Source organism: Diceros bicornis, chromosome X (assembly GCF_020826845.1).
Source record: "Diceros bicornis minor isolate mBicDic1 chromosome X, mDicBic1.mat.cur, whole genome shotgun sequence".
Lineage (NCBI taxonomy): Eukaryota > Metazoa > Chordata > Mammalia > Perissodactyla > Rhinocerotidae > Diceros > Diceros bicornis.
In genome coordinates, this window is record NC_080781.1 from 8,750,094 (window position 1) to 8,766,739 (window position 16,646).

The 16,646-nt window shown below is 41.8% G+C and overlaps 1 protein-coding gene across 1 annotated transcript in view; it reads right to left on the bottom strand.

Annotated features, from left to right (window-relative positions):
• Window positions 1-3,938: 3,938 nt before the first annotated feature.
• ARHGAP6 (Rho GTPase activating protein 6) overlaps window positions 3,939-16,646 on the bottom strand; it is a 249,467-nt gene continuing 236,759 nt past the window's right edge. Inside the window, exons 11-13 of the mRNA XM_058535432.1 lie at window positions 11,205-11,473; window positions 8,208-8,288; window positions 3,939-6,093 (exon numbers count right to left, since the gene is read on the bottom strand). Of these exons, the coding sequence (XP_058391415.1) occupies window positions 5,396-6,093; window positions 8,208-8,288; window positions 11,205-11,473 (1,048 nt within the window). The 3' untranslated portion in view covers window positions 3,939-5,395. The remainder of the gene's footprint in view (window positions 6,094-8,207; window positions 8,289-11,204; window positions 11,474-16,646) is intronic.

Genomic DNA, 16,646 nt, shown 5'->3' on the forward strand with positions numbered 1-16,646 from the left:
CAATTTGTTTTTTCTAAAATGATCTCACATGGAACACCAATTACATTGCCAGTTGTTGAGTATTTATTGTACGGCTGACGCTACTCCAGGTACTTTCTTATTTAACTCTCAGAACAATCCTGGGAGTTAGATGTTATTATGTCCCGACTACTCTGAGAAAATGAAGAGTCAGTGAGTTAAACTAACTGGCCTGAGGTCCTCCAGCTAATGAACGATAAAGCCAGGAGTCAAACCCTGTTCTCTCAGACCTGGAAGCCCAGACTTTGAAATGTCATTGTTTTTTTCAATCATTAGGTATTTATTGAGTACCAACCAGGGAGCATGGAGATACACATTTATCTTCCAGTTTTACTATTAAAGTTTCACTCTTAAGAATGGAAAGGGAACGCATCACAAGTCACCCACCCTCTCTGTCCCCTGCAGTACAGAGCTGGGCGATGCATCTTTGTGGGGCATGGCTGGTTAGGAGACAGGGTCTCTGTGCTTGCCATCAGCTTCTCCTCAGACTGTCTCACCCTTTCTTTAAAAACGTTTTTATTTGGAAAATATACCCCATCTCTACATTTGCTAGTAGGTTGGCGGACTTGTATTTTTTCTCCACTGCATGGTAAACTGCTTGATCATATTTATATGCATACATTCAGCTAACATTTATCGAATGCCAATTTTACGCTGGGTCTTTGCCCAGTCCTGAGGACATAGTCCCTGCCTTTGGGGACACAGTGGGAGTGACCTCGAGATAAAACATACAGTAGTACCCATAATGCACAGCTATGCTTGCTAACATGGCCACGTGTGCCAAGTGCCTGAATAAGTTTTGATTCAGTGTGTTTGTGGGAGGGGAAGACTCAAGCTAATTTTACAAGAAAAATAGCATTCGACTGAATAGGAAAAGCAGGAAAGAGCATTCAAGCCCCTTGGAACAGAAGTGTGAAAGTATGTCGTGTATGTGGGAATGGGGAGTTTTCTGTATGGGGCCAGAGCGTGGGGTACCGTGTTAGGGAGAGAAGAGAGGTAGAAGGTAGACTGAGACTGGATTGTGGATTTTGATGTTATCATAAAGGAGTATGGACTTTGTCCTCTAGGCCAGAGGAAGAGGAAGGCATCAGCAGTTTTTAAGCAGGGATGTGACAAGTCCCTGCATAATGTGACAAGATGCGTGTTCCTGAACTATAAGTGGTGGTGGTGTGGAGGAGTGGGGAAGAAGGAGATGGAAGGCTGCTGCAGTGGCCCAAGACGGAGAGGGTAAGGGCCTGAACTAAGTCGGTTGAGGGTGGACACACAGGGGACACGTGTGAGAGTCAACAGACTGGGATCCCTGGGAGGCTGTGGGTGAGCCACCCTGGAGGAAGAGGTGGGTGGGGGCTGGAGACAACGGGGCTCCACATAGGAGTCGAGGCATACAGTTGGTCCTCCAGGGCTGCTGAGACACTGTGGGTCATTCAGTGACAATGTCAAACAGGCCATTGGGGACCAAATGGGAAATCAAGGCTGGAGATTAGGGCCAGACTAAGCAAATAGATGCTCATTTCAATTGGAATGTCAGATAAACAACAAATCCCTTTTTAATATAATGATGTCCTGTGCAATACCTGGGACAAGTAATCTTTTTTTAGCATATCTCAGATATTGCACAGGACATACTTATACTCAAACATGATCAGTCGTTTATCTGACAATTGAACTGAGTGTCCTGTATCTTACCTGGTGACCCTACTTGAGAGGTGCCAAGGTAGAGTGCTCAGTATCCCTGTCCCGCCTCTCCCCTCACTGCCAGCTAACAGCATGGCTTGTGCCCCAGGACATGCGGCTTTTACTACTAAACTTGGGATGTCCCAGGCAAACTGGGACAAGTTGGTCAGTCTAGGCTGCACAGATGTTGACTGAATTGAATTTAGAGACTCTTCTGACCCTTCTGTGACCTTCTGGGGGCCTTCAGTTGGGGCTGGTGCTGCATGCACCTTGGTGAATTGCAGGCCACGCCAGGAAAGGGGTCCACACTCCAGACACCACCATCTGCGGTTCAACATCTCCACGATGCCATCCACCACCTTGATTGTTCTGGAGAATTCCAACCTTTATTGGAACTTTCCTTTGGTTTGTATTTTTTTCTCTTAAAGAACATTTGCTGCTGATTTAGCTCTGTTTTAAAATTCTGTCCAGTCTAGATGTCCTGTTTTAATCTCTGTGTGACTTTTCTTGAGTCATTTCCTTTCTTCTCAGTTCAGTAGTTCACCTCCTGGAGTTTGCTTATCAGACAACATACACCACAGGCCCGGACTTTGTTCTGACATCTCCTTATATTTAATCCCAATGCTGTTTCTCTGCCAAGCAGATGTGTATTAAAATGTGCATAAGAAAATAAGCGAGCTGGGCTTATTTAGAAATTTCCTAAATTTGCACAAACTCCATTGGTATGAGATTTTTTTTCTATAAAAAACCACAACAAACGTATGTTAATAGCTACTTAGATGGATCAAGACAAATTCATATTTGGCCATTTCTGCCATCATCGTTCTGGCCCCATTGCCAGAGACACAGAAACAATGATTGAGTATTCATGGATGTGGAGACATCTGCAGCACATGGTACCTTTTTTCTTGCTTGTAGGAACCCTTTGCTCACAGGAACGAGTGACTTGAACAGCCTGTTAAATGGTTTTGTCCAACTTAAAAGAGTTTGAGTTTTATTTTTTTCTTGTCAGGTATTCTATCATTTACAAGGTGTTAGAAATGACTTCAATTTCCACTCAGGTCTTTGGGTGTCGTGTGTGTGTTTTAAAACAGCTTATTTTCAATGTGATAAAGGCATTTAAGAAACAAGCTTTCACTCACTAAGCTAAAGATATGGCTACCAAGCTTAAACCATACAAAGAGAAAGGGAGAGTGAATATTGTTTATTACATACACATACGTGTGTGCGCGCACACACACACACACACACACACACATGATTTAATTATTTAAAAAATATTCTGAGGGGCTGGCCTGGTGGTATAGTGGTTAAGTTCATGTGCTCTGCTTCGGTGGCCCTGGGTTCGCAGGTTCAGATCCCTGGCGCAGACCTATGCACTGTTTACCAAGCCATGCTGTGGCGGCGTCCCATATAAAGTAGAGGAAGATGGGCACAGATGTTAGCCCAGGGCCAATCTTCCTTGGCAAAAAGAGGAGGATTGGCAACAGATGTTAGCTCAGGACTGATCTTCCTCACAAAAAAAAAAATATTCTGAGCCCTGTTTTCTGGACTGGCTATTCTAGATCTGACTATTAAAGGATGGACATACTTTTCATTATCTTTTGTGACACACACATCAACCTCAGGGCCATTCGGTCTGGAAGTTTTAAAAAAATAGAACTGTTACAGCAAGAACCTGGCGGGAAGGGGGTCCCATATATCAGGCAGTGCAGTCCAGAAAGGAGGGAAAGAACTGGCCAGACCTGGGTCAAATTCAAAGCCAAGAAAACACAGGGTCAGCAGGAGTAGGAAGAGAGCAGGTGGCATGGAAAAGCAACCTGCGATCCACAATCAAGTAGTATTTGCTCTGGGTCTTGTTGACAACTTGTGGCTGCGTGTGGGCAGCCAGGAAGATCTGGAGGCCTGCAGGCAAATCCTTCCTGAGTCCCAGCCAGTGGCTGAAGTGCTGGACCCAGTGTCAGAGCCTGAAGATACCCCAATCATTCCCCCAAGAAGAAACATCAGACACTAATTCTAGACTTTATTATTTCAGCCCTGAAGCAAATTAAGCATCTAAGGCCTATAGGCCAGATGTAACTTACAGGGATTGTGTTGGGCAACACCTGTCCAGCAAGTTGGAACCTGAGTTCCGTCCTGTAGAAAACCACTTCTTCATCGACGACTGAGTTTCAATTGAGTGACAGTCTTCACTTGCAACAAATAATTATTGTAAATTTCTAAATGCATCAGTGTCACTAGGGTTATGTCCCCAAGCCATCTGATACTTTTTCCTAGCTCTTTAGCTATGCATGTACAGTATTGCCATTATTTATTACACCTGGACTTGTGGATCATGAAGTGTATGTCTGGAATTGGGTGTGAGTTCATTCATTAGATTTAATGCCAGGGAACAATGCCTTTGCTTAATTTTTTATTCATCATGGCACAAGATAGAACTTTAAGAAACACCACTGAAAATGTCATCGCCAACATGAAAATTAAGAGTAGCATGTTTTATAAAAAAATTCTTTTTCTATAATACACATTCCCTTATGAAGTGAAAAAAATCTCATAAAATACTGAAGCGAATTGCCACCTGCTGGTCAAAAATGGTTTTGCAGTTGTTGAAAAACTACTGAAGTACGGTAGGAGCATCTTACAATACACAAAAAATTACCAAAGAAGACATTTCCTCACCCTTTGGCATGATGTAAATACAAAGCTGTGGCTTTTTTCCAAATATGATTTACTTTACAAAGAATTGTGTATAATTTGGTTAATACTGATTATGGGGCAAAAGGAAAAACCATGTTCTGTAATTTGAATACTCTATTTAGATTTTTAAACACTTTATAGTTGGATTCCAGTTTGTAGTTTTGAAAAATACATAGAAATTATACATTATAAATATATATTATATATGGTCTATATAAAATTGAATTTGACCTAAAATGGGAAGGACAACTTCTTAATTATTCTTTCTTTTTTAGGCACGGCCTTTCTCTTGTTCGATTAACTGAATCCTTTCTAAACAGATTCTAAAAATATATTCCATAATGTATCAAATTTAATATTTTCCTTAAAACACATTCAATATGAAAAAGCATTCAGTGACTATATTTTTTTGTATCCCACTACTATATAAAAATATGGCTTCTCATATTCTGTTTTATTTTGTTTTGTTAGTGTTTTTCTTAGGCATTGAAGGAAGGGCTGTCCCCAGTTAAAAAGCTATGGCAAAAAGCACAGAAACCCGCTTGTGCATATTCTAGAACATTCTATAGAATCTCATTGCTTAGTATAAGTGAAGTGATTAAAAAAATTGTTCCTTCTGTTTTCTGTGAATATATCATATATGATTATCATACATAATCTGTTACAGAATACACAATAGTCAAAACTGAAGACATATAAATACAATTAAGCTATACCAAAGCAAGAGTTTTATCTTATACAGAGCCAATGTGAGTACTTTTTAGATCGGATATTGCCATCCGTTTATGTTTTTTTTTTTCTAAGGCTGGCTACACAATAGAACATTATAAATGGCAAAGGTACTAGTTAGTGCTCTATATTTTTAAGTGAACTGAGTTTCTCTTGTGTTATTTTTTAAAAGTGTAAAATAAAAAATAAGTAAGTGTCCAATTGTTCAACAACAACTTTTTTCCCTACTGAGTGGAAGAAGGCTGTTTGGGATGTGAGGGCTCGAGCTCGGGTGGGCTCATACCAGTGTTTCCGGGAGGGCATCGGGGTTGTCGGTCGATAAGAGCTCCCAGATTTGCCACCGCTCTCTCTGCCAGTCGAGCCAGTTGGGTTCACCCAAGGTCTTACTGTTTTGATCGCTGGTGGGACTGGAGTAGGCGCTGCTCAGTTTTTGCTGGGCGGCCTGATGTTCTTGCTCGGCTATTTGGCTTCCCTCTTCCAAAGCTGTTCCAGAGCCTTCTTCTGGCCTCTGAGGCCTCCACAATGGTGGCTCTGTGGGCTGGTGAGCCGATGCTAAAGCTTGCTTCCCTGGACCAGGATAAGGAGGAGGAGGCCTCTTGTCATGCCTCGCACTCTCTCGAGGTCTCTGGTGCAAAGGCTTGGCTCGGCTCTGAGGCCAGGCCACATCCAGCTGGCTCTCGGTGAGGTCTTCGGCACTGCTCAGAGTCAAATACTGCTCTGACCTTGGCGTGGCCAGCTTGGCTCTCCTGCTGCCACCCTGGATGTGGGGCGTGCTGCAGACGCGGGACACAGGAGGGTGGGCCCTGTGCTCCACGATGGTGGCTGTGGTCTGAGTCCTCCGAATGACCTGTGTACCACTGTCCAGTTCTGTGGGGCTCCCTTGCCACCGAGGCCGATCTGGGGACAGGTTCCCTTGAGAAAGGGAGCATGGTCCCGGTCGTAGGGAGCTGCTTTCAAAAATGTCTCCATAGGAACCTGGGAGCCAGAGAGAAGGGCAAGAAATGGAATTAGTTTGTAGAATCCCTGTTGATGTCTTGTTATTTCCTTCCCACTGCCAACTTCAAAAATTGAAAAGACACAGGATATTCTCAGCTGCCGCTGCCTAAAGAAAAAAACTCCTTACTAAAAGAAATGACAAACACTTTTTGATTATTGGCACAATTCACATAGCAGCTCCAAATACAGATGCCTAGACTCTGATAGGTTAGCTGTCAAACTAGATTAAATAGTCCTTGTCACTAATTTCTGTCTCAGGAAAGGCCCCTTCTACATGGCTATAAAAACTTTCCTGAATCTAGAAGGTGAAGGAAGCATTCCCTTCTTGTCCAGTACAGTTTACAATCCAGAGGAGATACAAATTATAATGTTTCATGTTTATACCATGTCAATAAAAGCTGTAGGAATAAATGAATTGACTCTAAAATGGCCCATTTGATGGCAGAAGATAATGAAGACAGCAGTCACTGTGTATATTCTACCACCACCATTGTGCAAAGGACTGGCTCGTGGTTCACCAAATCTTCCCCTTCCCTTTCTGGATGACACTTCCCTGCCTCCCTTCAGTTAGGAGAGCCACATCAATGAGGTCCGGGCAATGAATGTGGAGAGATGTGATGTGAGCCATTTCTAGGCCTGGTCTGACAAAAACAAATGCATCCCTAGTCTTCTTTGCTCTCTCCCTTTGCTCAACCTCCAGCCTGAGAGGGAGAAACCCTGGAAGACTCCGAGTGCTCTGAGGATGGGGGAGCCCCCACCTAGATGGAACCTGGGCCTCTGAATGACCATGTGAAACAGAGCGCTCTCACCCTTCCTTACCCTGCACGATCCGCAGGGGATTGTGATGTGAGGGAGAAATCAACCTGTGATAGGTTAAGCTGCTGACTTTGAGGGGGTGTTTGTTACAGCAGTTAGCCTTCCCTAACTGATACAACTTTCTTCAGGAAAGTGAAGGGAGAGTGAAACAGTGCATTTCATAAGCAAATGAAGAGTTCTTGGGGTCTATCTCCCCAGACTGCTACTTTCCTATGGGTCTGCCCTGTCCTCTCACTTCTTAAAAAGTAGGCAGGGAAAGAGAATAAGATCATTTTGGAGGGGGGATGTGAGCATTTACATAGAGACAGATCAGACTTGAAACAGCAGAAGGAAAATGGAGCAGAACATCTTGGAATAGTTTATCCTTGGGAGAAAAGGCAGTAAAGCATTTCATAGGATACAATGAGACGTGGTTAGATAATGGATCAGTACTGAAGTCAGCTGGATTAGAGGCCATTAATTAAAAATGCGCTGATGCACCATGCTTTAAAAAATAATATGGGAGGTATTACAAAACAATGAGAAAGGGACTATATATATGTGTGTGTATATATATATATATATATATATATACACACACACACACACATACACACACACATATATATATATACATATACATCTGGAACAATGAAACAAAATAATTTACATACTTCATGCTATATATCAACATATATTCCAGATGGATTAAAGAATTAAGGGTTTAAACAATGAAATACTATGGAAGAGAAAAGCGTTATAGATGACTGAATATCTGATACTTAAGTAAAGATTAATTTTGTGAAAGAATTCAGAAAAAGAGATAGTGATAGACTTAATTACATAAAACAAAAAATAAAAACTTCAGATGTCCAAAGCGGGGCAAAATGCAAGGGATAATATCAGCGGCAAACAATATGGACAAAGGGTTGACATCTTTACTATAGAAAGAGTTTATAAGAATCAATTTAAAACATTAGCATGCATAAATAGCCAATGACATAAACGATAATTCAATGGGTGAAATTCAGCTAATTAATAGAAAAACTGAAAAATAATGGTGAGAAAGAAATGCAAATGAAAATAATAAATACAACTTTGTTTTTTAAATTAGCAAAAATGCAAACCCAGTGATTTGCAGGACCAATGAGATAAAGCAACATGGACAGTACAGTGAAATGCTGTATTTTCCAGTAATATTTGACAAGCATGCAACATGATGATAGCAAGGCAAAAATTAAAGTAAATTAGTTTAAAAAGTAAATGCAATAAACAGTGTTTTAAAAATAATACTTTACCTGTCATTCCTGGGTCTTTGGGTCCACTTTTTAATGTTGAATGCCAAGTTCCCCAGATATTGAAAGGCTCCTCTGACATATCTAGGAAAGAGGGTACAAAAAGGTAGGTAACTCACAATAAATATTGAAGGGCAAGAATCAATAAAGAAATATTTTATAACATCTCTTCTATGCAAAGTACTATATTTCAGACTATGGTGAATACAAGACAGACTATGATGCAGAGCTGCCGTTCAGGAGACTTATTCCATTTGGGATTTGCAAAAAGGCTCTTTCTATATCTGGTTGTGGTAGACAGAATAAGCGCCCTCCAAAGATGTCTATGTCATAATCCCCAGAACCTGTTAAGATGTTACATTCAAAAGGGACTTTGCAGAGGTGATTAAGTTATTGATTTTGAGATGAGGAGACTGAGTGGGCCTGAGGTAACCATAAGGATCCTTATAAGAGGGAGTCAGGAGAGAAGATGCTACATTGCTAGCTTTGAAGATGGACGAAGGAGTCATGAGCCAAAGAATGCGGGCAGCCTCTAGAAGCTGGACAAGGCAAGGAAACAGACTATTTCCTAGAGTCTCCAGAAGGGAACGCAGCCCTGTGGACCCATTTTAGACTTCTGACATCCAGAACCGTAAGATAATAAATTTGCGAGTTGTTTTAAACCACTAAGTTTGCGGTCATTTGTTATAGCAGTGATAGGAAACGAATACAATGGTTATGGGTGACGACAGCCCTTCTAGGCTCCAAGGACATTAACATAGAGCGAGAGGAGCACTAGTTATAGTTTCTGTACTATCCTCAGGAATACTCGGCTATTGACATCAGCAGATTCATTCCTGCATGTATTCATTCATACATCCCCTTAGTCTATCTGTAAATATTTACAAGGTAAGCATTTTCACCATCTCATTTAATCCTCCTTATAATCCTGTGATGTGATTATAATGCCTATTTCTAGAAGCAAATGTCTACTGGGTGCTTCCCTGTGCTCAGCAGTTTCTATGCATTCTCTCATTGAATCCCAAGGAGATGCACCTGAGTCCATACAGATGCGGCAAGTAGTGAAAACAGCAGGTAAGAAATGCCACAGGGTTACGTAGCAAATATTATCGAGCACTTACATGCCAAGTCCTGGGTTAAGGACTTTACACGGATTAGCTAACTAAACCCTATGAATTAATACTGCTATCTTCCTTAGTTTTCACAGGAGGAGGAAATGGGGCTCTGAAAATTTCAATCACTTGCTTAATATCCTGCAGGTCCAAAGCGGCAGAGCAGGTTATCAACTCTAAATCTAGCGTTCTTGTCATTGGATTCTAACAGTTTGCTTCTAGTTCCTTCAGGGTTAGTTCCAGGGAGAAAGTTACAGGTTAGACACGGTTGCTCAACCTTGGTACTACTGACTTTTGGGGCTGGATCATTCTCTCTGGTGAGGCTGTTCTGTGCACTGTGGGGTGTTGAGCAGCGTCCCTGGTGTCCACCCACTAGATGCCAGTAGCACCCCTCTCAAGTTGTGACAACCAAAAATGCCTCTAGACATTGTCACACGTCCCCTGAGGGGCAAAATTAAGACCCACAGTGTTAAAGTTTGCTAAGATATTGAAGGGATGGAAAGAAATAATGTGTGCCTTAGTCTATCTGCTAATAAATGAAAGCTACTATGTGTCTTAGCCTACCTGCTAAAAACTGGGAAGCAAAGACACTGACCCTGGGAGGAGAGAATTAAGCTTTCCTGCTGTGAACTTGTCTAATAATATCTCTTTGAATCTGTATTTAGAAATCCAAATACGCCATGCCTTTCATAATAGCAAAATTGTCTTCAGATTGCTTTTTTGTTGTTGTTGCAGAGAATATTAAATATAGAAAATTTGTCACTAATTTAAAAGAGAAAAAATTAGAGATCATTTATATATATATCAGAAAGGGAATAGTTAAAAATCTATGATATATCAATTTAATGGGAATATATCATGGCCATGAAAAACGTTAGCAAAATGAAAAATGCTTAATGATATGATTTTAAGTAAAATAAGCTTAGTCCAAAAGTAGCTATACTATGAAAACAAATATATAAAATTATGTATGCATATGGACAAGGACTAGGAAAAATCAAATTTCACATTTTAAAAATAAATTTTATGCCTGGTGGGAACATAGATTACTGTTTTCATTGTAAATTTTTAAAGTTATTTTTTGACACGAATATTTGTAAAATAAAAATAAAGAGACATGATTTAAAAACACCAAAAAAAAGAGAGAGCCTTTTTATAGCAGCTCTTTGGATTAAATTATAAATTGAAGATAAAATAGCAAGAATTTGTACTATGTCTTCCAATTATTACTTAGTGTCTTGCTAAGTCCTGGCTCTGAGGAATTACTCTGTGGAGGGAAAGAACAGAACAAAACATTGGGTGGTCAAATAAATTTGGGAAAAACTGAAAATCACACCCTCATTCCTATTGTAGAAATTCATGGTGCCCATTAGCACTTCAAAGAGTTGGAGAAATTGTACAGTAGAGAAACCATTAGCTTGGTTAACCCAGCATTTCCGAAGTGTATTTGACCACGAAGCCCTTATTTTGCCTAAAAATCTTAATCTCCCATGGAGGCCTCTTTGGAACATGATATCTCATGTAGATTCAGCTTATTAAGTAACAGCAATAATTGGGAGACTAGCAAATGTGCACCCAAATTCACTGACCAGGATACATAAAATTCCTCAGATGCTGGAGGGAAAAGAGTCAGCTGGGAGTACCAGTGGCTTTCTGAGCATGAGAGTGTTTCCTAGACGCCTGGCTCTGCAGGGACCCTCCAAGACAATAACTGGGCTCACCACACCTTCCTCTTCCTAGAGTAGGTGTTTAGCAGGTACTCCGCAAATGTTCAACGAATTACAGAAACATAAAACAAGGAAGGGATGGAGCGAAGGTCCAAAGCGCCTACTCCGTGCCACACTCAATCAGAGTCACTGATTTGGCCAGCGCTGGCCAGGCGCCTTACCTTTCCCAAGCCTTGGTCCAGGAGAACTCTCCCTTGACTTTGACGATGGCAAGCGGCCCACCAGCACATACTGCTCTGGCCCTTTGTAAACCTTCTCCGAGCCCCCCGAGGCCGCTTCCTCTTGCATAGCCAGCAGGGAGCGCTCAGACAGCACTGGGGAGTTGTTGTCATAAGGGGAGAGGTCTCCACTGGAGGCCTTGTTGGAGTCTGTGGATGAGTGCCTTCCTCCCACGGAAAAGGAAACTTCCGACCGCAGCATGTCAGGGCTTCTGGTACAAGGAGACAATTACAGGTGCGTGAGTGTGTTAATAATTAGTGACCAGATTCAAACAACACAACCGTTACACAAATGACAGGAGGAGAATGCCTGGACACAGAGGCTGAAACAAAAAGACCTTTTGAGCAATGTTCCAAGACTTCTACATCAACAAGGTGAAAGCGTTTCCATGAAAGACCAGCAGAGGGCAGCAAAACCCAACAGATGTTACAGGCAATGTCAAGGCGAAGGGAGGGAGGGAAGATGCAACCGAGATGGATCCCTGTATTTTCCAATGTGCTTCGCTGAAATGCCTGTTGATTTAATCCCTGTTTCCATCTTAAAATTAAAGTCTCATGCTCACTCTCTGTTAAGTAAGGAAAAACTAGTAGATAACCCTTTAACTTTCCTCAATATCCTGAATTAAAAATAATTCAGATAAAACTATGATTGAAATTTTACATGAAGTTCATTATGGCTTTATGAACAACTTTTCTTCTCCCGCCCAAATACTTAGTGTAAGTAAATCTATCTTTCCTGTGACAACGACGACGACGATGATGATGATGATGCTACTGGTGGGAATAATTGTTTCATGTAGAAAATGCCTGAAAAGATAAATATATGACCATCACTAGAGTCCATTGTATTTAAATACACCTAAAATGGTTCTACAAGGCACTAGTGCTTTTACAAATTGATATAAAACATACTAATTAGCACATCCATTACGTTTTACATGTGCATGAATTGTCACAGCAACAGAAATAACAGCGAAAAAATGAGTGGAACAGGAAAACGAGACAGTCAGGAACATGAAAGCAGTGTTCGAAGTCTTACCTGGGAACATCTGTATTTTCTACCTTCCTCAAAACAGTGGCCCTGACAACATCTTAAAGGGAAATGATGACAGATTGATTAAAATTTCCAGAACCTGGGGGCCGGCCCCGTGGCTTAGCGGTTAAGTGCGTGCGCTCCGCTACGGGCAGCCCGGGTTCGGATGCCGGGTGCGCACCAATGCACCGCTTGTCCGGCCATGCTGAGGCCGCGTCCCACATACAGCAACCACAAGGATGTGCAACTATGACATACAACTATCTACTGGGGCCGTGGGGAGAAAAAGGGGAAAAAAAGGAGGAGGATTGGCAATAGATGTTAGCTCAGAGCCAGTCTTCCTCAGCGAAAAGAGGAGGATTGGCACGGATGTTAGCTCAGGGCTGATCTTCCTCACAAAAAACCATACAAAACAAAACAAAAGTTCCAGAACCTGCTTCTGTTGCCCCCTACTTCACTTCTCTTTGCTTTCTTTTGGTTTAATTTTTCAAAACAAATCCTTTGTGACCTTAAAGAAGATAAACACACGCCTGAGCGATCCTTTCTTAACCAAATGGTTTTGTGCATGCAACACCGACGAATTGCGCTCTCAGGGGATCCAGCTCTGTCTGGGGTTTCCAGCAGGGGTCAGTGTCCGCGTGGAAAAGCAGCTCAGCGTCTGTGACATGCCTCCTTGTCACTGAGGCAGCCAGGGGCTCCAGCACTGTTTGCTGAAGGAATTTCTTACCCACATGGAATAAATAAGTCCTTTCCTTGCCTTCTCTTTAAACCGATGACAGATAATCTTATGGGAAAGAGTCAGAGGACAACCACGAGGATGATTTTCCAGAAACTTTAGGCCTCCAATGAATGAAGGAAAAATAAAAGGAACTTACGACTTCGACTGGAAAGTGGAGAAAAAACTATTTAATCTCCGTATCTAACTAAAGGTGGAAAAGTCTCACTAATTCTAGTGAAGGGAACATAAAACAAAACAAATGGACAGACGTCTGTCTTCACGGGTTTGACTCTGGTTGAGGAAACTTTACTACGAAAAGGAGAAAAATGGAATATGTAGAACTGGTAGCTACACTGAGCTCAGGTCAGAATCAGGGTTCTATGTTGTGACCAGGGCTAGAAAGTATGTTGCTGGGCTAATCTCAATTGTTTTCTCTGTTTAGTTGACATTTTTCCCAGTCATTAATGAAAATGCCTTATGTTTGCTTAGCAAGAATAAGTCATGGTGTTATGCCAGTAATAGTGGGTACATAAAGCCTTATTTTATGGACGTTTTAAAGAAAGTCAAGTCAGTTCATTAGCCAAAACAAAATAACTATCAGGGCTACGAATGCTTTTCTGCCCCCTCCCATTGGGAGGAAAGTTTTGGAAAGGTTGTATTTTAGCTCATGGAGACTCCAATTGTTCTGTCTCATGTCTTGTTCATCTGTCTTAAAAAACACATAGAAGAGAATACATTCAACAAAATATTATAAGTTGTAGATTCAGCCAACAGTTACGTGCACAAAGAAAGATACCCTATGGAAGAAATTTCTCTTAAGTCTCAGTACTAGGGAAATTTGGGTTTCTACCACGGAAGTAGGTTGTTTTCACTCCACGGAACCATGCATCACATAATAAATAATGTATCTCTCTTTGCAATGACTTCTAAAACGCTCCAAGGAATTGGGGCTCCATTCAAGTTGGTGTATCAGAGCTTGTGGTATGCCTTTGTGTGTTTCACACCCCAACTTCATCTTATCTTATCACTCTTTCCATTGTTTTCCTTTCTGTAGTCTCTCAAATTATTTACTACAATATGGTTCCACTTTACATATTCTTGCAAGCTGCTTCAATAAATTGCTTTTAGACTGATGTACAGATAGGGAAATTACACCCACATTAATTGTTGGGTGTATTGAAAAGGCAGTGTGCTTTGTGAGAACATTTAGCTTGGTTAAAACAAAACAAAGTAAAACAAAGAACAATAATAACAATAGCATATGTACCCGAAGCTGCCACATGGTTTTTCCCTCTATTTTCATGGCTATGATTGGATCTGACCAAGTAGAAGTGAGACAGGAGGAGGCGGAGGGCCATTGTCCCTTTCTTGTTCTTTGGGCTGACTCTGCAAAGTCTCACTCAGTGGTACTGACACGGCAGCATCCACATCACCTGGGAACTTGTTGGAAATGCAAATTCTGAAGCTCCATTCTAGACCTACTGACAGGACTGGCTATAACATGCAGGGCCCAGAGCAGAATGAACATGTGGCACCCGAAGTTAAAAAATTATTAAGAACTTCAAGATAGTGCGAGCAGATCATTAAGCCAAACACAGGATTTTTCTGAGTGTGGGGTCCTGTGTGACTGCACAAGCTGCAGCCTGTGAAGCTGGCTTTGCCAGCTAATTGAAAGGAAATCTCTGGACGTGGGGCTAACAAACTGTGTTTTAAAAAGCCCTCCAGGTAATTTTGATGCATAGGGAATTTTGAGAACCTCCGATACCAAGCCCACTTTCCCTCCCCCAATCCATAGATGTGATAGTGGGCCAAGGATCTGCTGAGTCAAATCAGGAGGGAAAGCACAGATAGTGGCCCAAACCTCAGCACTAGCAGGCAGTGGGGGGTAAAGGTGGTGGCCTTGACCTTGATGTGGCCGAGGCCACAGCTGAGTGAAGGAGGGAGAGTGTGCCCATCCCAGCCAGCTCCAGCCAGCAGGATACAGACAACTGAATTCAGTCTGGTTACAGATCAGAACATGTTAAGGTGAGAGAGGGGCAGGAGAGGCCAACCTGTCTTTCTCTGCTCTTCTGGTTCATTCTCCTAAGTCAAGCCACCAAAGTGACCACAGCTGGGGCCCCAATCAGGGGAGACACTGGGGGAGGTGGCTAAAGCTAACTCCTGGAGGTAGAGGTGGATGAGGTGTCTCACAGTTGACATAGGCCATGAACCTCCTCAGGGTGCCTGGGGTCACAGCCAGGGACATGGCAGATGGGGCTGTGCAATGACACGCGTTGCCTTCTTTTCCCAGCCACCCAGCATATCTTGGTGATGGAAGGGGATACAGCTTGACTACACACGGCAAGCAGCTTGTGAGATACACTTATGTGAAATAACCCCTCGGCCTGTGAGAAGAATAAAAATTGATGTTTATACAGAGTTCATTATGTGGCAGGCACTGTGCTAAGCTACTGCTAACAACTTTCCTTGTTCCTGATCACAGTCTAGAGATGAGTGAAAGAAACGAGGAGACGACTGAATAACATGTCTTTCTAACAGTAGAGGCAGCAGGGGTTAAGACCCTTCTAAAACTTATTTGATAAATAGTATTCAAAGTTATTGAAAATCAATAGTAAAACGGTATATTTTATATTTAGAGTTGATGGCCCTTTAAATGTTTAAAGTATTTCCTATCTATCATTTTATTTTCTCAGCAGAGGTCAGTAAGGTGTTGGCCAAATTTGCCTAAGAACCCATGTCCAAGAATTGTCTTTCCATAAGAGCCCACCACTAATAAACATAACAAAATTATTTTATTCACTCCTCAGGACTCTCACTACAACATTGGGAGTTCAGAGTTTTAAAAAATTTAGTGTCATTCCATTGCTTTATCATTAAATCTATTGGAAGCAAATCCAGAACCCTCACTTGGGTATCTCTGAAAAATGAGACAAGCGGTTACCAATGTCATCTCTGAGATTTGTCTCTGAGATGATTCAAATCTATAAAGACAATTTTAAGTTCAGTGCTCCAAGTAAAGGTAATAAATTTATGTATATAAATTCATATATTTATGTATATAAAATATTCATTCTAACCAGTGATTCACTAGACGAGAAATAGTTTAAAAGCACAATAGGGGACTCTCTCTCTCTGTCTTGGAATTTAATGGATTGAGGTTGGGAATATTGGGTGGATAGGTAGCCAGTTGACATGGGTTTGCCTCCATGAATGGAAGGTTTCCCTGTGAGACTTGAAAACGCCAGGACCATCCACAGCATGCATGGCCAGTTTCAGCTAACCAAATAAGCATGAGATGGACATGGAGAGCGAATCACTTTCTCACCCTTAGCTGGTCCCTCCAGGTCAGGGTGTAAACACGCTGGCAGGGTACTGTGGGCAGGCCTGCACTGCAGCCGGAAACACAGAACTTGTTCTGTGGATAAATGGAAAACTCCGGTTCAATCACCGGATGTGGCCAGCCCAGCCTCTCGCTGAGCTACTCCAGTGAGAAACATCCTTGGAGATTTCAAACTTGCGTTGGCTTCATCCTTGTTCAATTGGCTCAATTGTTCAACTGATAAACCTCAGTCTGTTGGAACTCAAAGCACATAACCATCTCAGATGATATTAATTGATCTGGGAAAAGAATCCA